Consider the following 21,196-nt stretch of genomic DNA (forward strand, 5'->3'; position numbering starts at 1 on the left):
CAGATAAGTTCAGACAATACATACAAGGACCCTTTATAGGTGACATGTTATATGGTATATACATAGGGCTGACCTTCCGGCGGAGGGATGACTTCGTCTAGTATCTTCTGCTTGGTTCTCTTCCAGATTTTTTTGATGACGGCTCTCAGCTCCTCATTAGCCGCATCCAGATTCCCTAAAAAGAGCGAGAAAGATGATTATCATAGTAGAACTGCTAAAAATATCATCGGGCCAAACACTGCACAGAGCCTCATGCTGCGAAGCTGGTTTCACACATCTTACAGGTCTACATGGCTTAAAATAATACGCAACCTAACAGCAGACTGAGATTCACTGTCATTCAGATGCAACATAGCAACGGAGACCGAGCTAAATCAGTCACTACATTAAGGACTAAAATTCACCTAATGCTCCCCTCCTCCTCATCTTATGTCCCCAATTCCTGGTTCTATAAGCATTTTACTCTCAATGATATTGAAATAAAATAGTATTTAAATATTTCTTTCATAATATAGAAATCTTTATCTTGAAAGTATACAGGACAGATATACCTTCAGTTTTTATCCTTAGTGAAGTCCGCACCAGGGCAAAAAGAGTAGCATTGAATGTCACAGTACCATCCGAATTTAGAGGCATATTCATGGCGACCAATCTCTGTAGAGACATTTAGAATAAAAAAAAAAGTAAATACAAAAATCCTTCACTATATAATGCAAGTGAAGTGAAGACCAGCTCACCCCGCCTCGGACAGCAGAGCACGGATCCAGGTGCTGGACGGCACCAGCCAATCAAAAGAACAAAGAGAGATGGATCCAGCTCGGTGCAGATAAAATGATTTTAATCCATAGGACAAGGAGGATACAAGTAACGCGTTTCAAGCGCTGTATGCGCTCTTAGTCATACCATGACTAAGAGAGCGTACAGTGCTTGAAACGCGTTACTTGTATCCTCCTTGTCCTATGGATTAAAATCATTTTATCTTCACCGAGCTGGATCCATCTCTCTTTGTTCTTCTTCACTATATAATGCTATAATATTCCCAAGACCTTTAGTCATGAGTCTTGAACTCATTCTCTTGGGTCCAAAACTTATACTAAGAGTCTAAAATCCATTCCTATTGGTCCAAAAACCTGTCCTATAAATCTAAAACCAAGACCATGGGTGGAAAACCTGTCCCATGAGTCTAAAATCCATTCCTATGGGTCCAAAAAACTGTCATATAAGTCTAACATCCATTACCATAGGTACTAAACCTGTGCCATAAGTCTAAAATCCATTCTCATGGGTCCAAAACATTCTCATTCCCATGGGTCACACAAGTCTAAAGCCCATTCTAACTGGTCCAAAACCTGTCAACATCCATTACCATAGGTACTAAACCTGTGCCATAAGTCTAAAATCCATTCCCATGGGTCCAAAACATTCCCATTCCCATGGGTCACACAAGTCTAAAGTCCATTCTAACTGGTCATAAACCTGTCATGAGTCTAAAATCCATTCAAAACCTATAAAAATCCATTTGCATGCATTCAAAACCTATAAAAATCCATTCACATGCATTCGAAACCTATAAAAATCCATTCACATGCATTCGAAACCTATAAAAATCCATTCACATGCATTCGAAACCTATAAAAATCCATTCACATGCATTCGAAACCTATACCCACTAGTCTACAATCCATTCCTATGAAGTCTAAAATGTATTCCCATGGATCTAAAACCTATTCCATAAGTCTAGAATCTACTGCTTGTGTTCTAAACCTGTCCCATTAGTCTACAACCCATTCCCTTGAATCCAACACCTATACCCTCAAGTCGAAAATCCATTCCTATGGGTCCACAACCTGTCCCATGAGTCTAAAATCAATTCCTATGGGTCCAAGACATATAGCCATTGTAATGTCTGCACCTGGCCAGGCTGCATGCTTCACACTGGTCAGGGAAGAGTAACGGCCTTTGACCAATCAGCAGCTAGTGGGTTGTATTTCTAGGCCTCCAGCCTTTGTGACTTTGCTGCTGATTTGAATTCACCTTGCACTCTTGTCTGTGTCTGTGCACATGTACTTTGTGTTTGCCATGGCTTATTAGTTTAGTCCAGTGGTCTTCAACCTGCGGATCTCCAGATGTTCCAAAACTACAACTCCCAATATGCCCGGACAGCCGTTGGCTGTCCGGGCATGCTGGGAGTTGTAGTTTTGCAACATCTGGAGGTCCGCAGGTTGAAGACCGCTGGTTTAGTTTTTTTTTACTTTTACCAGTGTTCTGTCTGTACTGTGGTTGGTCTCTTAATGTCCAGCTTTGTATCTGTTATGGAACCTTATTCTTGTCCTGTAACCAGTCCTGTGTCTTGGTTAGTGTTCACACCGGTTTTTGGGAATCCTGAACCTTTACTCGTATTTATGTGAAAAGGAAGAAGCGGATCCAGCTCATCAGATGCTTAAAATAGTAGGATTTATTCCAACATACCGACACACATGGGAACAGGTAGACGGAAGTGACGCGTTTCAATCGCAGGTGCACTCTTAGTCATATGACTTATTCAGGTATGACTAAGAGCACACCTGCGCTTGAAACGCGTCACTTCCGTCTACCTGTTCCCATGTGTGTCGGTATGTTGGAATAAATCCTACTATTTTAAGCATCTGAAGAGCTGGATCCGCTTCTTCCTTTTCACATTGACGTACTAAGGGCTGTCCTGCACCGGGATCCGTGCTCTGGTCGTCTCGTACGGGGTGAGCTGGATGCACTGCTTTACTTTACTCGGATTTCGTTATGTTTGTATTTTGCATATTCCTCCAAGGTTTGGTCCTGTCCTACATAGTTGTGTGCCCCTAACTTGGAGTCTATTTGGATTTTGTGTCCCTCCATGATTGGAGTTGGGTTTTGTAGTTTCTCCTGTTTCTCCTATTGGTTAGGTCCATTTCTGAGCTTTGCTATTTTCCTAACATAGGAGTCCGTTTGGTTTCTGTATCCAGTGTGAATAGGTTCTAGTTAATCCTGATCTATTTAGTATCTTGGTCTGTGTTTAGACCTTAGGGTCTTTCTGTGTTTTTGTATTTTGCCTAGTGTGAATTGGTTCATGTTCATCCTTGATCTGTTTAGTGTTATGACTTTGGTTTAACCTGTTCATCCCCTGCATTCTTGGTTTGTCTCGCAGTTATATATTTTCTAGTTATCCTGTCTCGTTCATTTATCTTGCTTTGGTTCTTAGGCTGTTGTCTGTATACCATATACCTGCTGCCATGTTTCCCTGATATCTGTTTGTACTACTTTGCATTCCTGCCGTTATTCTGGTTTCCTGACTTGTCCCCGACCTTGTACAGTTCTTGTTTTGACCATGACGCCCCTGCACTTTAGTTAGAGTATGAACTGTCACCCAGTTTAAGAGTCACCGTTTTAGGGTGGCAATGCAAGTAGGCAGGGAATGAGGCCTAGGGTCATCTTAGGGCTCACTCGTCCCTGCCCTATGTGACCTACCATGATAGACCTAAGTCAAAGGTTCATACCCATGAGTTTGAAACCTATACCCATAAATCTATAATTTATTCAATAAGTCTAAAATCCATTGTCTAGGTCTAAAACCTATACCGATTATTCAAAAATACATTCTCTTGAGTCCAACACCTATAAAAAAAATTTACAACTTTTTTTTTACCCCCCAACAAAACTGGCATGGAAGCCTTCAATGCCCCAATGTCCAATGAATATAGACAAGGAGAGCGCTCCTAGTGTGATAACGTATTGTAAAGAGGAGATGGAAAAAGCAAAACAATGCTCACCGAGTATAGTTGTACTACAACCAAATACAACTATGGTATAAGCGTGGAATGACCCTCAACGGGCGAAGATCGGCAGCCGCTCCTGGCAACACAGGTGAAGCACCCAGACGGATCCCTCCAAGGAACAGCACAGGATAAAAGCGGCGCACAAGACTTCAAAGGTAAAATTATTTATTTAGCCGGCATGCAACGCGTTTCGCTGGACAACCAGCTTCATCAGGCCTGATGAAGCTGGTTGTCCAGCGAAACGCGTTGCATGCCGGGTAAATAAATCATTTTACCTTTGAAGTCTTGTGCGCAGCTTTTATCCTGTGCTGTTCCCTGGAGGGATCCGTCTGAGTGTTTCACCAATGTCCAATGGGCATACTGCACCGCCACAGACATAGAAAGGTTGCCTGCTCCTGTATCAGAAGCAAAGATGATGCTAAGACACATGCAAGAAATTGTTTGCCCCTCCCCCCCCCCACCACCACCAAATGAGTCACTAGCTGCGAGAAGAACCAGACGTGTCAATGGCAAATGGTATATAATTTCAATGATGCTGCGGGAAGCCGAGTCCCGTGGAAGACACTGGCTTTAAACAGCAGCGAATAATGTAAATATTTTTAGTTCTTTATTAATGTCTATACAAGTAATTCCAAAGCAGGGTGCCTCCAGCTGTTGCAAAACTACAACTTCCAGCATGCCCGGACAGCCTTCGGCTGTCCGGGCATGCTGGGTGTTGTAGTTTTGCAACAGCTGGAGGCACCCTTCTTGGGAAACACTGGTCTATAATAAAATTTTAACAATAATAGGGCTGGATAATCTCTTTGCTGACCTCTGCTGGATGAAGACGTGTAGCTCAACCCCGTGATAAAGGGAATTTGACGCACATTATAATGCACGGAACATCCCTTCAGCGCCACATATACATGATATATTCCAGGCTGCTATAAACAGCAAAGAATATGTCTTCCCTGAAGCCCCGCAGGGTTGTGATCACACCCCACTCGTGATTCTTCTTATTTCTACACTGTGAAATGCAGGTTTTGGGCTTCTCGTAATTCCCCCATACAGCGCACATCTAGCACAACCACCCAGACATTATAAGATTCAAAGGCCTTTGCAACCAGCTTTGGATGACATTAAGAGCAAAATCGGAAATATTAGGTTTAAAGGGGTACTTTGCTGGAAAACATTTTTTTTTTTTTATGAACTGGTGCCAGAAAGTTAAACAGATTTTTAAATTACTTCTATTTAAAAATCTTAATCCTTCCAGTACTCATCAGCTGCTGTATGCTCCACAGGAAGTTCTTTTCTTTTTGAATTTATTTTCAGTCTGACCCCAGTGCTCTCTGCTGACACCTCTGTCCATTTTAGGAACTGTCCAGATTAGAAGAAAATCCCCATAGCAAACTTATCCTTCTCTGGAAAGTTCCTGACATGGACAGAGGTGTCAGCAGAGAGCACTGTGGTCAGACAGAAAGGAAATTCAAAAAGAGAATAACTTCCTGTGGAGCGTACTGGAAGGATTGAGAATTTTTAATAGAAGTCATTTACAAATCTGTTTAACTTTCTAGCACCAGCTGATTTAAAAAAAAAAAAATGTTTTCCAGTGGAGTACCCCTTTAAGGGATCACATTCTATGCAACCCATGCAAATCCTGTGTATGGTGTCAAAAAAGTATAATAAAGAAACTCACTTATATAATGTTATTAGACACAGTGCACAGATCTGTATCAGCTGAGCTGTCTGGCTTGTAGCTGAAGTGTCACATCACACTCTCTGAATGCAGAGTTCCCGTCCTTGCTCCCTCCTCCCCTCCTGTCTGCTCAGGACACGACCAGTGATGTGAAGAGGGGAGCTCATATTGCTGCTCATCAGATTTATTACTTAACCATGCCCGTAGCTGCTTCCGGCCTTTCGCAACCAATTGCTGGTAGCCGTGACAGGACATTTGTACTTAAAGGGGTATTCCAGGCAAAAACTTTTTTTTTATATATCAACTGGCTCCGGAAAGTTAAACAGATTTGTAAATTACTTCAATTAAAAAATCTTAATCCTTCCAATAGTTATTAGCTTCTGAAGTTTTCTGTCTAACTGCTCAATGATGATCTCACGTCCCGGCAGCTGTGCATGATGGGAGAATATCCCCATAGGAGCTGGACAGCTCCCGGGACGTGAGTCATCAGAAAGTAGTTAGACAGAAAACAGCAACTCAACTTCTGCAGCTAATAACTATTGGAAGGATTAAGATTTTTTAATAGAAGTAATTTACAAATCTGTTTAACTTTCCGGAGCCAGTTGATATATAAAAAAAAGTTTTTGCCTGGAATACCCCTTTAAAGGAAAACTGTCAGATATTTTCTCCCGCACTATCCTCAGTACTGGTGGATAGTGCGAGAGACGCTGATTAAAAAGGGCCCTACCTTACCCGGATCCGCCCGGCCGTTCGCCCGCAATTTTAGTTTTATTCTATGTGTATATCTTGCTGTAACTGGCACGGGCGGGGCTTCTGCAGGTTAACTGGCACTGAAGTCAGCGCTGCTTATGAATATTCATCCCCCCTCCCTCCAGCTCTCCCTCTCTTCGTCACTCCTAACTGGAGGAAGGGGGGATGAATATTCATAAGCGCGCTGATGTCAGTGCCAGTTAGCTGCAGAAACCCCGTCCGTGCCAGTTACTCCAAGATATACACATAGAATAAAACTACAATTGCGGGCGAATGAGAGCTGGACTCGGGTCTTTTCTGCGATCCCATATGGATCACATGCCGGCTGCGGCTTGCGCTCCTCACTGAGTGCCAGGTACCGTCCAGGTGATCGCAGGGGGCCCCAGTCGTCAGATGCCCCGCCATCAGCTACTTATCCCCTATCTCCTTTAAAAGGAACCAGTCACCTGTTTTAAGATGCCCATATGCTCCCTGCACTTCTTTTGTGCTGGCCACGGTTTGGGCCGCATAAAACATTAATGGGACGGGTTGTACTTCTTTTGCCTGATGTTCAAGACTTTAGAGGTGACAGGTTTGGGTTTAACCCCCCCCCCCCCCCCCCCCAAAGAAGTCCTATATAGTTGAAACTCTTTGAAAGGGTAAATTTGAAGGGCCTTATCATGGGGTCGGCCTGATAGGTTTTCATTTTTAGTGCTCCCATTTAATTTGGCTCATACAATGTTAGGCAAATATTTACCCTCTATTGGCAAAACTGGATATTTGTCTTTCTCTTATCTGCAATAATGATGTGTTTACCTTACATGCCACCCGGTGTGGGCAAAGCTTTCCAAATCCCAGGGGAGGTTGGATACGGCGTAATAAAGTCACCACGTCCAAGTGTTTAATACGGCCCCTGCAAAATAAAATGGAGACCTCTACCAATCTTAAGACTTCATGTAAACCATTTGTCGTATTGGGCCCTCTGAAGGGCGTCTTGTTTTTGAACCACCTTTGGCGTTAATTCTAATATGATCTCTTAGGACTTATCAGATGGAAATTTGAGCTGTTATGTAGGAAAGTTGGGCCAATCTCTGGATGATAAGAAATAAGAGAAAAATGCAACAGTGTGGACATGTTCCAAGGACAAGATGTAATGGTTGGAAGGCTGGGACTGAGCGGGCCGTATCCTGTGAATTGGATAGCTTCAAAAAATGATGGTGTCCAGCTCCCAAGGCAAAAAATATATAATAAGGTTAAAACTCCATATTTAATAGATATGCATTAAAAAATATGAACAAAAAAGAAAATGTGCAGATAAAAGGAAAGCGAAACGCCACGGCGTTTCGCTTTCCTTTTATCTGCACATTTTCTTTGTTGTTCATATATTTTGATGCATTATCCTGTGCAGGGTAGCGTTCCCAGCAACAGCAATACAGTATGGAACACAATGGAAAAGGCAGGAGATGTGCGGCTGTGTAGGGGTGAAAGTAGTAGTAGTTGTAGTAGTACAGTATTGAAAATGATAAGACAAGGCAGGACATGTGCGTCTGTGTAGGGGTGAAAGTAGTAGTAGTAGTAGTAGTTGTAGTAGTACAGTATTGAATAAGACAAGACAGGACATGTGCGTCTGTGTAGGGGTGAAAGTAGTAGTAGTAATAGTTGTAGTAGTACAGTATTGAATATGATAAGACAAGGCAGGAGATGTGTGGCTGTGTAGGGGTGGAAGTAGTAGTAGTGGTGGTAGCGGTAGTAGTAGTAGTAGTTTCAGTAATAGCAGTACAGTATAGAACATGATAGACTAGGCAGGAGATGTGCGGCTGTACAGGGGTAGTAGTAGTAATAGAAGTAGTAGTAGTAGTAGTAGTACAGTATGAAACACTATGGACAGGGCAGGAGATGTGCGGCTGTGTAGGGGTGGAAGTAGTAGTAGTATTTGCAGTAGTACAGTAAAGAACATGATGGCAAGGCAGGAGATGTGTGGCTGTGTAGCAGTAGTAGTAGCAGAACAGTATGAAACACTATGGACAAGGCAGGAAATGTGCATCTGTGTAGCGGTAGTAGTAGTAGTAATAGTAGCAATAGTAATAGTAGTAGTACAGTATAGAACATGATGGACAAGGCAGGAGATGTGTGGCAATGTAGGGTTAGGAGGGGTAGTAGTACAGTATGGAACATGATAGACAGGGCATGAGGTGTCCTTCTGTGTAGCGGTAGTAGTAGAAGTAGAGTATGAAACTCAATGGACAAGGCAGGAGATGTGCGTCTGTGTAGTGGTAGTAGTAGTAGAAGTACAGTATGGAACATAATAGACAAGGCAGGAGATGTGCGGCTGTTTAGTTGTAGTAGTAGTGGTAGTAGTAGTAGTGGTAGTAGTAGTAGTAGTAGTAGTAGTAGTAGTAGTAGTAGTAGTAGTAGTAGTAGTAGTAGTAGTGGTATAAGTAGTAGTACATTATGGAACATGATGGACAACCCAGGAGATTTGCTGCTGTATTCAACTAGTAGAAGGTTCTACCATTATGACAAATCTAAAAAGTTTCGATTTGCAGAATGGGCATATTTGTGGGACATAAACTTGACTTAAGCCAAATCTCTTTTTTTTGTCAAATTTATTTTTATTGTTTTCTTCAGTAAGTAAACAAACATACAGGAAAACAAAAGGTGGTTAAGGCATGTAAAATAACATAAGTGCAGTTTGGCAGACGCAGCAGCAGCCCACCAGCCAAATCTCTTTTAAGCAGTATTCATGAACAGTCATTTTTAAAATACATATACACAGACCAAATATTAGCCAGAATTTACCAACCAGGGTGCCTCCAGCTGTTCCAAAGCTACAACTCCCAGCATGCCCGGACAGCCTTTGGGAAACACTGGTGTAGACTTTAAAATAATAAATGACAGACATGAAAACTTATAGCAGATGACAGGGGCCGTTTAGGAACTTACTTTGCTTCGGGGTCATACTCAGACCAGATCCTCTTAAACTCATCCAAATGGTGAGGGCCAAGAATTGACCAGTCTCTTGTGAGATAATCGAAATTGTCCATGATGACGGCAACAAATAAGTTGATGATCTGAAATGAAAAACTCTTAATTAAAGGAGTAGTCCAGTGGTGACTCAGTGGTGAGCAACTTATCCCCTATCCTAAGGATAGGGGATAAGTTGCAGATCGCGGGGGGTCCGACCGCTGGGGCCCCCTGCGATCTCCTGTACGGAGCCCCGACAGCCCGTGGGAAGGGGGCGTGTCGACCTCCGCACGAGGCGGCGGCCGACACGCCCCCTCAATACAACTCTATGGCAGAGCCGAAGCGCTGCCTTCGGCAATCTCCGGCTCTGCCATTGAGATGTATTGAGGGGGCGTGTCGGCCGCCGCCTCATGCGGAGGTCGACACCCGCTATCTGGCCGGAGAACCGGGGCCCCGTACAGAGAGATCGCAGGGGGCCCCAGCGGTCGGACCCCCCGCGATCTCAAACTTATCCCCTATCCTTAGGATAGGGGATAAGATTTTCACCACTGGACTACCCCTTTAATCTCTATTCCAATGAAAGAAGAACAAAGATATTCATTGCATAGATGTCACATCCCACTGTCCCCATTTTTACCTCTGCTCGTGATCCCACTGTGGCCTGTCTGTCTTATGTCTTGGTCTTCTTGGCCATCACCTCACTCTATGCTCCGCTCCACTTCTAGGGTTCCTGCCCTGTGTCCTGTTCACTGCCCTCCTAATGGAACCACTTGTTCTCTTCAGCCAACAACCAGCGACCCCAGGTTATGACCCTTGCTTGTTTTGTTTGCCATTTCTTTGCTTATTTTCTGACCTTGTCCTGTTGTCTGCTGCCCACCCTGGCCTTCTGCCTATATACTCACTCACCTGCCTCGACCTCAGTCTGTCCAAATAATATTATTGTCTTCCTCGGTACCACAAACTGGAGTCTTCCTTCCATCTAAGTGTCAGCCATTGCTAAGAGGGTGGCAACCTGGTCATTCCCTGTAGGTAAGTCCACACCCTCTTGCAGTGGTTAGGGGTGAAGATCTTACCTTTACATGCTATTAAAAAACTCAAGTGACTTAAACATTTACTTAGGGCTCGCTGCTGTAAAAGGAGCTCCGTCGGCCAGTCCATCGGAACGTCGGGAGGTGAGCTGAGAAAAAAAATACTGCACGTCCAACATTTTTTTCCTCTGCTCAACTCCTGTAAAATACCGGACACCCTATGGACCCCATTTATATCAATAGAGAGGGAGGAAGGCGCCTCATGTGCGGGATCAGCAGGTCTTGTTAGTGGGTGAAGGGGAAAGTAATTCCCAAACCGCTTACCAAAGTTGGTTGTGCGCCCACACACAACAAGGTAAAGCATAGGATAAATATGTGGTGGTCTACTGCAGCCCTCCTTGATAGAAGTAGAACCAGGATAGGGTGACCGTAAATTCAGGAGTTAGTCCGGCACAGAGAGGAACCGTCAGGAGGCAAGGTAAAATCAATGGATTTATTAGATGCAACGCGTTTCGCTGCGCATGCGCAGCGAAACGCGTTGCATCTAATAAATCCATTGATTTTACCTTGCCTCCTGACGGTTCCTCTCTGCGCCGAACTAACTCCTGAATTTACGGTCACACTATCCTGGTTCCATTTATATCAATGGAATCCTTTGGAGCCAATGATGTCTGTTGTGTTCTGAGCCATTCTGGGTCGGTTCGGCACAATAAAAAAAAAAAGCTGATCGGACCCAGAACAGGTTTGAGCACAATGGCAGTGTGAAAGTTATACCCCAGTTTTGCTTCCTTGTGTTCCCCTTGATGGTTCTGCCAACCCCGCGAAAGTTATACCTCATTGTAATCTGGTTCACCCGCCATATAACTCTGTGTATTGGTGGTGAATAAGTTGTGAGTTTCCCTTTAAAACAGTTATTTACTGCTTTTCTGGATTTCTGAGATAACCTCTTTATTACACTAGTAATATAAACAATGAACGGCGGGAAAACAAGTGCTGTCTTCGCCCCGCTATGAGATAAGTGGGCAGTACTGTGATAACCTCCGCCATACTTAACTCAAATTGATTTCTGAGGTAAATCCTTACAAATTTCGTCCATGTTCTGAAGCCCGAATACAAAGCAGGACCTCTGGTGCTTCAGGCAGGGTTCGGCAGCTTATATTAGATGGAAATTGAGTCACCTAATATATCTAAGAAGCTGCAGCGCATTATGCCACGGGAAATACGAAGCCTCCGAAATAAAGCCGAGACATTGGTAATGAAGCATTTGCATGATTTTACCTCAGAAAACCTCACATCGCCGGATCTGGATGGATACAGGGACTCAGAATTGAGGACAGTCACTACGCTATTATTTTACAATAAATGACTCTGCTATATATATGATAATGCCGCCTCCATAATAAGGATTTGAAGCCTCGGTCGGGGAACCTAAAAAAGAGCTCTACCTCCTAAAAAAATACCAGTTTCTGAGTCCTCTTGTGCGAAGCTTTTAATGCTGTATTTAGCTATCCTTGAGTTATGTTGTTCTAACATCAAGAAACAATTATAGAAACATTACATTGTTCAGATTGGCTATAATCCAGCTTTCTACTGACCCTGAATTGCATATAAATCTGATTGCCATACGCTCCTCTGTCTGCACCCTCCGTGTGTATGTTCTACTGGTCCACGCCTAGGTTCAACATGAACGGACAACCCCTTAAACCATTTTTTAAAAAGAATTTTTGGAAATATTTGTTTCTAATATATTTTTCGAATATGTTTTTTATTTATTTTTTTTTTTTTTGCTACCTATATTTTAAAATGATCCAATAATCTTGCAGTTACCATTCTGGCCACTAGGCCTAAAACTAAGCTGAGATTTCCTGTTCCCTCCCTCTCAGTCTCTTCCTTATAGTCACAGACAGGATTAAACCCAATGGTGACACCAGTGTTTAGATAAAACACCAATCACAATAGCAGAACTCCGCATCTGTAACCAGTAATGTGGCTCGACCCATTCACTTTCATGTTACAGCAACTACCAATAGGGCCTTGTAAGTAGAGATGGGAGAACTGTCGGAAAATGTTCGCTCATCTCTACTTACAATGAAAGAAAAGTACATAAAGCAGTGTGTTCCCAAACAGGGAGCCTCCAGCTGTTGCTAAACTACAACCTCCATCATTCCCAGACAGCCTTCGGCTGTCTGGGAATGATGGGAGTTGTAGTTTAGCAACAGCTGGAGGCTTCCTGTTTGGGAACACACTGCCAGAAAGGGTCTGTTACATTATTCATTTTTTAACATGCCCTTTTAAGACAAAAAGGTGTGGCAAAAAAATGCATAATGTGAACAGAGCCTCAGTTACCACCTTGGTTTCTGGCTGTAGCCCCGCATCTAGTGATTTCATCACTAGAGGCGAGGCTACACCGGACTAGGCTGGAACAGAAGCCAGGAGGCTATATAGATGGCTGTTTACTGTATACCCCCCTAAAGAAGTTAACTAGTGCTGTTTCAGCAGTGCTAGTTAACTCTTTCCTTATGGGCTGATGCATAGTTCTCAGCCCAGCAAAGTTATACAGTAAAGCAGCAATCTATACAGATCACTGCTTTACCGTATCGCTAGGTTCATATGAGCTAAATCTGTTAATGTTTGGAATTTGTTGAGAAACTGGGTTTGCTGGTTTCGGCTCACTCAACCCTACTTGTAAGTAATAAAGAGGCTGTAGATCTCCCATGAGCACCATGGCCCCTTCAATTAACCGACTGGTATAAGTGCCAGGAGTTGGACCCCTACCAATCTCATATTGAAGGCCTATCCTAAAATAAGGCCAACAAAATAAAAGGCCTGTTAAACCCCCTTTAAGAGCATTTGGACAGCACTGTGGCCCTATACTTTCAAAACTAGGACATTGGGCTTTAAAGAGGTTATCCAGGAATAGAAAAACAGAGCTAATTTCTTTCAAAAACAGCTCCCAGGTTGGGTTTGGTATTATAACTTGGCTCCATTCACTTTGATGGGACTGAGCTGCAGAACTACACCCAACCTGGAGACAGATGGGGAGCGTTTTTTAATAGAAATTAGCTCTGTTTCTCTATTCCTGGATAACCCCTTTAGGGTACGTTCAGACGAGCGGATCTACAGCGTATTTTACGCTGCGGATCCGCCGCTGAAAGACCTCCGTATGCTGCCTTTATATGTGCCTGCTCTGAGCGGCAATATGCGTAGTGGACTCGCACACATTGCTGCCGCTCCCCATGCTCGGCCGAGAGCTGCCGCGATGTGCGAGTATACTGCGCATGCGTGCGGCGACTCGCACATCGCAGTATGTCTGCTTGTAGCGCCGTATTGCTGCTCCGAGCAGACACATGTAAAGGCAGCATACAGACGTCCTTCAGCGGCGGATCCGCAGCGAAATACGCGCTGTAAATCCGCGTGTCTGAACGTACCCTTAATCTATTAATGGCAGCCTCTACATGCAGTTTTCATGGTCTATACAAATTCTTGTGGGTTATCACCAGATATTCTGGTACCTTTCCATATAATAAAAATGTGTATATTGCTTAGACAAGGAATTATTTTGTAATCCCAAATGGAGAGAAGAACCAATGGCAGCAATGACATGCTTTATATAGGACTGCAGCAGGCTAGACCAGCAATTGCCCAGTATGGGGGGGGGGGGGTCGTCCTTTACTTACTAAGAAAGCACAAAGCATGAAGAAGCTGATGAAATACACAATGGCGAAGTTGCTTCCACAGGTGAACTCTTCCTCCGGAGCAAAGTCTGATTCGCTGTCACATCTCTTGCCTGGTAAACTGGCCAACATGATCTCTTGCCAGGCCTCGCCTGTGGCACATCTAAGAAAAAAGAAAAGAGAAGTCACTAGTGTAGCATATAGTAGGGGTTCACACTGATGTGGGGTTGTGCGGCGGCCATTGTTACTGTGTTTCCTTGTCTGTGGGGTGGTGTGGCCCAGAGCCAGGGGCTTGGTTGGGCAGCCGTAGGCCTGCCTGACCATTGGGTTTGTATTGTGACGCTGGTGGTCGCCCCCCCGCGCTACGCCAGTGTTAGTTTAGGGACCCACTGTTACCAGGTGACGAGCAGGCTTGCACGTTTTGATCACAAGGTACACTAACAATCTGTACATTTTTGAACTGCTGAGAAGCCATTAGATCATAGTTATGCTAGTCTAACTTAGGCCTAAGGTTATGTTCACATCTGCGTCTGACGTTCCAGTGCACCCCATTAAAGGGGTACACCACTGGGGAAAAAAAATGTTAAATCAACTGGTGCCAGAAAGTTAAAGGGGCACTCTCACCCTAGACATCTTATCCCCTATCCAAAGGATAGGGGATAAGATGTCTGATCTCGGGGGTCCCGCCGCTGGGGACCCCCACAGTATTGCATGCCGCACCCACCTGTTTTTTGTGCGGAAGCGCTGGAGGGTCTGAGTCACGACTACGGGAACGGAAGTCCGTGACATGAGGACTCCGCCCCTGTGTGATGTCACGCCCGTCCCCTCAATGCAAGTCTATGGGAGGGGGCGTGACGTCACAGACTTCCATTCCCATAGTCGCGACTCAGACCCTCCAGCGCTTCCGCACAAAAAACAGGTGGGTGCCGCATGCAGTACTGCGGGGGTCCCCAGCGGCGGGACACCCGAGATCAGACATCTTATCCCCTATCCTTTGGATAGGGGATAAGATGTCTAGGGTGGGAGTACCCCTTTAAACAGATTTGTAAATTACTTCTATTTCAAAATCTTAATCCTTCCAGTACTTATCAGATGCTATATACTACAGAGGAAGCTCTTTTCTTTTTGAATTTCCTTTCTGTCTGACCACAGTGCTCTCTGCTGACACCTCTGTCCATTTTAGGAACTGTCCAGAGCAGCATAGGTTTGTTATGGGGATTTGCTTGTACTCTGGATAGTTCCTAAAATGGACTGAGGTGTCAGCAGAGAGCACTGTGTTCAGACAGAAAGGAAATTCAAAAAGGAAAGTACTTCCTCTGTAGCATACAGCAGCTGATAAGTACTGGAAGGATTAAGATTTTGAAATAGAAGTAATTTACAAATCTGTTTAACTTTCTGGCAACAGTTGATTTGAAAAAAATGTTTTTCAGTGGAGTACCCCTTTAAAGTCAGTGGGGTACTTTGGGCACCGTTATCTTGAAATAACCCTTTTTAAATGGGTTGTGCAGCAAAAACTAACTTATCCTTATCCACAGGATAGGAAATAGGTAGCTGATAGTGGGTCCAACCTTTGGGACTCCCCGTTCTCTCCTCCACGGTACCCAGTCTCTCCCCATGCACAGAGCAGGGGTCGGCACCCACCCTCCATGCATCTCTATGGGGGAACTGGAGATACACGAGTACAGAGCTCGTGTATCTCCAGCTCTTTCATAGAGATACATGGAGGGTGTGTGCCAACCCCTACTCCGCAGGAGAGCCAGAGCGCCATGCAGGAGCTCACGGGGGTCCCATCTGTCAGACTCCCCGCTATCAGCTACTTAGTTGAGTTAATTTTAAATAAGTGTATTTAAAGGGGCATTCCAGGAAAAAAATTATTTTTTATATATCAACTGGCTCCAGAAAGTTAAACAAATCTGTTATTCACTTCTATTAAAAAATCGTAATCCTTCTAATAATTATCAGCTGACAACGGTGCTCTCTGCTGACATCTCTGCTTGTCTCGGGAACTGCACAGAGTAGGAGAGGTTTGCTATGGGAATTCGCTTCTACTCTGGACAGTTCCCGAGACAGGTGTCATCAGAGAGCACTTAGACAGAAAAGAACAACTCAACTTCAGCAGCTCATAAGTACTGAAAGGATTAAGATTTTTTTTTATAGAAGTAATTTACAAATCTGTTTAACTTTATGGAGCCAGTTGATACAGTGTACTGTATACCTTTTATATCAGTGTTTTCCAAACCGTGTGCCTCCAGCTGTTGCAAAACTACAACTCCCAGCATGCCCGGACAGCCGCAGGCTGTCCGGGCATGCTGGGAGTTGTAGTTTTGCAACAGCTGGAGGCACACGGCTTGGAAAACACTGCTCTATATAATAGCCATAAATACAGTTACCAAATAATCAATCCATTCCCAGCCCTGACTACCTTGCATTCAGTGTCCAGCCATCATTTGCAGGTCATGGGGTCAATGAAGCCAGTGTTGTGTAGCAGAAGATGTAAGACAGTATGATTTATAGCCACTTTATGGAACATGTCACCCCCCCCCCCCCCCTCAGGGACACAGGATCAATATCACCATCCGCATCAATGCCATCACTCTAACTGGCATAAACAGTGGCAGCAGTTGTGTTTGTGTAGATGTGGGCATTGATATTCCCAATGAATGAATATAAGGACAAATTAAAGGGGTACTCCGGTGGAAAACATTTATTATCATAATTTTTTTTTTTCAAATCAACTGGTGCCAGAAAGTTATACAGATTTGCAAATTACTTCTATATAAAAAGTTGTGTAGTTCTTCCCAGTCTGACCACAGTGCTCTCTGCTGACACCTCTGTCCATGTCAGGAACTGTCCAGAGCAGGAGAGGTTTGCTAAGGGGATTTGTTCCTGTTCCGGACAGTTCCTGTGACAACCCATGTGGACCCCCAAATGGCAGCCATGTTGGCTACAGAAATAGAAATAACTAACAAAACAAGATTGTTTAATAACTAAGAACCCTTTTACATATATGTTCATCACCCGGTGGCATTTTCTTATTAGGCTGCATTCACACCTCGTTTTCACAGTACGGGTGCTGGATCCGGCTGGGGGAGGGGAAAATCGCTCCCGTACCCCAGCCGGACCGGCGCTTAACTCCATTTACTTTAATGAGCCAAGCGGCTCATTTTTGACACCTATCCGGTTTTGTGACCGGACCTAAAACCATAGTATACTACGGTTTTAGGTCCGGTCAGGAAATGGGATACGAGTCAAAAATGAGCCGACCGGGGTGACCGTTTGACTCCGGTCGGCTCATTAAAGTTAATGGAGTTCAGCGCCGGTCCGGCTGGGGTACGGGAGCGCCCGATTTTACACTCCCCCAGCCGGATCCGGCACCCGTACTGTGAAAACGAGGTGTGAATGCAGCATTACACTGTAGAAAAAGCGCCGGAGGAAAACTGATGATGGAACAGATCCCAATGATTTAATACAATCTCATGTTGGATGCTGGATGGTTTGACCGGACGTGGGGTAACGCATCTTGCTGCGTTCAGAAATAATGGACGATGTATGCTAGACAACCCATGACAACTGATGCACGTTGTCATCAATTATGGCATTAGTTAATCAAGTTTTAGGCTGGGATCACTGAGCTGGATGCCATACATACAGTGATGCCTCAACTTACACTGGCCTCAGGTTACAATATTTTCTGGACCATTGTAACTTGACACCAGACTCACCATACGATGCTACAGACAGTCCAGATCTGTGAAACGTGTCACACGTGAAACATGTCTGAAAAGTCTGGCCAATCAGAATGGGTATTTCACTGGTAAAACCCCTGTATTACTGAAGTGCATGCACTGACTGGTGTCTGGTAGCGCCCCCTACAGTACAGGGAGGTATTACATCTTCTGTACTACTCTTTACCTGTATTACTGAAGTGCATGCACTGACTGGTGACTGGTAGCGCCCGCTACAGTACAGGGAGGTATTACATGTTCTGTACTACTCTTTACCTGTATTACTGAAGTGTATGCACTGACTGGTGTCTGGTAGAGCCCCCTACAGTACAGAGAGGTATTACATGTTCTGTACTACTCTTTACCTGTATTACTGAAGTGCATGCACTGACTGGTGTCTGGTAGCGCCCCCTACAGTACAGGGAGGTATTACATGTTCTGTACTCTTTACCTGTATTACTGAAGTGTATGCACTGACTGGTGTCTGGTAGCGCCCCCTACAGTACAGGGAGGTATTACATGTTCTGTACTCTTTACCTGTACCAGGGTTAGCTGCTCCTTTGGACACCAGGTGAGGGCGGCTCCATGTTACTTTTTTAGGACACTGTGTACTGTACAGGACCCTGAAGAAGCTCCTGTCCTCTACATAGACAGTGATTACAGCTCCCAGGAGATCTTTATTACTTTTATATGTAAGGATTTGCTTTATCTCTATTAGTTATCTACTTATTTTTCTTTAATCCTCACTTTTCCCTATTTTTAGTTGACAATTTGGGTCTTCAGAACCAATTCCCAGGTTTTCATAAAGTTCTGGTCTCAACATACAATGGTCGTCCTGGAACCGATTCATACTGTAACTTGAGGGGCCAATGTATGGGATCCTTAGTGATTAAAAGGGAAATTCAGTTCAGGTGGTTACAGCATATGACAGTCTAGATACAAGAATACTGCTTTTGTTCCATTCTATATCACACAGATATGGTATTGCCAGCGGGTACATGACAGTAGTGTTTCGGATGGCCCTCCACTCTCTCCATCATCATCTCCATCATCATCATCATCATCATCACACAGCTGTTGATGCCCGTACCTGAAGAGCAGCAGCACCGCCTGGGGGAACGTCTGGAAGTTGTTATTCCGGTTTATCTGCGTCCCATCCTGCATGGCGATTTTTCCAAATGTCTAATAGTGGGAATAAGAAAGTGAAGGGTTAGGGGGGATAAACCTGGCTCACGCTGCTGCGGCAAATGGAACACCGTAAGTCACCCACAGTATGCGTCTGACTCACCTGCATACCGATGACAGCGTAGATGAAAAATATCATCGCTATCAGGAGAGCAACATATGGCAAGGCCTAGAGGAGGACAAAAGCATATGGAGACATGTGAAAAGACTTAGAACAGAGTTTTTCAAATTGTGTGTCTCCAGCTGTTGCAAAACTACAACTCCCAGCATGCTGGGAGTTGTAGTTTGGCAACAGCTGGAGACACACTTTTTGGAAAACACTGACTGGCGTGGCTTTTGAAAATTTTGGGCACATTTGTCCCACGACCACATTAAAAAACCCACTTCATGTAATACCAGGTTAACTGGGTATTAACTGCGACAGTTTTGTTTGCCAGAAACATGTGCAAACAGTCTGAATATCAGGTGCTAATAGCACACAAACCGTAGCCACACCCCTTTTTAATTTTTTTTTAACGGGGCGAAAACAAGGAAAATTTACGGTGCTTAATAGATGAAAATCTGACACTAATAACGTGAGACACAATTTTATTAAATTATAAAGTAAAACAAAAGGCGCAAACTTCTTTGAAAATGCCCCCCACTATCTGTTAGTTTTTTTCAGGTCAAAAAAGGCACAACTTAAAGGGGTGTTAAACAATTTTTTTTAACTCAACTGGTGCCAGAAAGTTAAATAGATTTGTAAATGACTTCAATTTCAAAATCTTAATCCTTTCAGTACTAATCACCTGCTGTATGCTCCACAGGAAGTTCTTTTGTTTTTGAATTTCTTTTCTGTCTGACCACAGTGCTCTTTGCTGACACCTCTGTCCATGTTCCCATAGCAAAGCTATTCTGCTCTGAACAGTTCCTGACATGGACAGAGGTGTCAGCAGAGAGCACTGGGGTCAGATGAAAAAGAAATTCAAAAAGAAAATAACTTCCTGTGGAGCATACAGCAACTGATAAGTACTGGAAGGATTAGGATTTTTAAATAGAAGTCATTTACAAATCTGTTTAACTTCATGGCACCAGTTGATAAAAAAAAAAAAAAAAAGTTTTCCACCAGAGTACCCCTTTAAGTGCTTTGCTCCCCAGCTTGCAACAATCTCCATCTAACTTTACAAGGTGGCTCCACTCTAAGTCTATGGGGCCATTGCTGCGAGCTGAGGAGTGAAGCACATGCTTCTCTGTGCTTATTCTGCTGATCGGTGGAGGTCTCCGCACTGAGCCCCGACCGACTAAAAAATGTCTTTTGTGACATGTCAAGAGTTTTTTTTTTTAAATATACTGTACTTAGTATTCCTGTGCAGGAAGTAACCCTTTGTGTTTCTCATCCAAATGTCATGTGCTCATCACAGCCAATTGAGGCCCACCGCTGTGACCAGACGCCGTATTAGCGATGACTGTCTGCCGCACCACAGTATGTAGCATTAACGGATGTCACAATATTACAACTCAAGAAACAGTCTGGCACTCACCTGGAAAGATTTGATAAATGTCCACAGCAATGTCCTTATACCTTCTCCCTTACTCAGCAGCTTTACTAAACGCATTACACGGAAGAGACGGAAGAAGGTGATAGATATTCGGGAGCTGTCTTCTGAACTCTAGGAAGAGACACAGGAGAACCAGGTGAAAGCTAAATCAATTTTCATAAGACGTGATAATATTCTGCAACGTAAATGTACATAACATGTTATACTCATCTGTGCTAAACATCATATGGCTTCAAATCAGTCCATAACAAGTAATGTAGTCTCATTACAAAGTCACTCGACATGTATATTATATCTGGGAAATGTTTTAAGCCCTTAAAGGGGTACTCCGGAGGGGGAAAAAAATGTAAAATCAACTGCTGCCAACTTGTACTGTTAAGTTCCGTCACACTCTCTGAATACAGAGCTCCCATGCCTTCTCCCCCTCCCCTCCCCTCCTGTCTTTTTGGGACAAGGTCAGTCATGTAAAAAGGGGAAGCTCGTATTACTGCTTATTAGATTAAGACAGCACTGAGCTTGTTCTGAAGAAACTACTGGCTTCCTGCTGCCTTATTTAAAGAGTTATATATCTAATGAGCAGTAATATGTACTTGCTCCCCTTTACATCACTGGTCTCGTCCTGAGCAGAGAGGAGGGAAGGGCGGAAAAAGGACAGGAGAAGACTGCATTCAGAAAGTGTGATGTGACATCACAGCTATTTGCACTATGGCTAATAACATTATATTAGTAAGTCGCTTTATAATACTTTTTACACCATACACGAGTTGTTTCTTTTGCTGGACAACCCCTTTAACGAGAAAAGTTATTGGAAACATATTTTTGTGCCTTCATAAAGTACAACATTATTTCCCATGATGCTGTCACACATCACTGACATCCCCTGACCCTGC

The 21,196-nt window shown here is 43.8% G+C and overlaps 1 protein-coding gene across 2 annotated transcripts in view; it reads right to left on the reverse strand.

Moving 5' to 3' along the window:
• CACNA1F (calcium voltage-gated channel subunit alpha1 F) overlaps positions 1-21,196 on the reverse strand; it is a 128,029-nt gene that overhangs the window by 18,066 nt on the left and 88,767 nt on the right. For both annotated transcript variants that reach the window (XM_056538957.1, XM_056538956.1), the window contains 8 exons: positions 20,289-20,417; positions 18,872-18,937; positions 18,674-18,765; positions 13,862-14,021; positions 9,136-9,263; positions 7,009-7,105; positions 552-654; positions 74-175 (listed from right to left, as the gene is read on the reverse strand). In XM_056538957.1, the coding sequence (XP_056394932.1) occupies positions 74-175; positions 552-654; positions 7,009-7,105; positions 9,136-9,263; positions 13,862-14,021; positions 18,674-18,765; positions 18,872-18,937; positions 20,289-20,417 (877 nt within the window). The remainder of the gene's footprint in view (positions 1-73; positions 176-551; positions 655-7,008; positions 7,106-9,135; positions 9,264-13,861; positions 14,022-18,673; positions 18,766-18,871; positions 18,938-20,288; positions 20,418-21,196) is intronic.

This window comes from Hyla sarda, chromosome 9, assembly GCF_029499605.1.
Source record: "Hyla sarda isolate aHylSar1 chromosome 9, aHylSar1.hap1, whole genome shotgun sequence".
Classification (NCBI taxonomy): Eukaryota; Metazoa; Chordata; class Amphibia; order Anura; family Hylidae; genus Hyla; species Hyla sarda.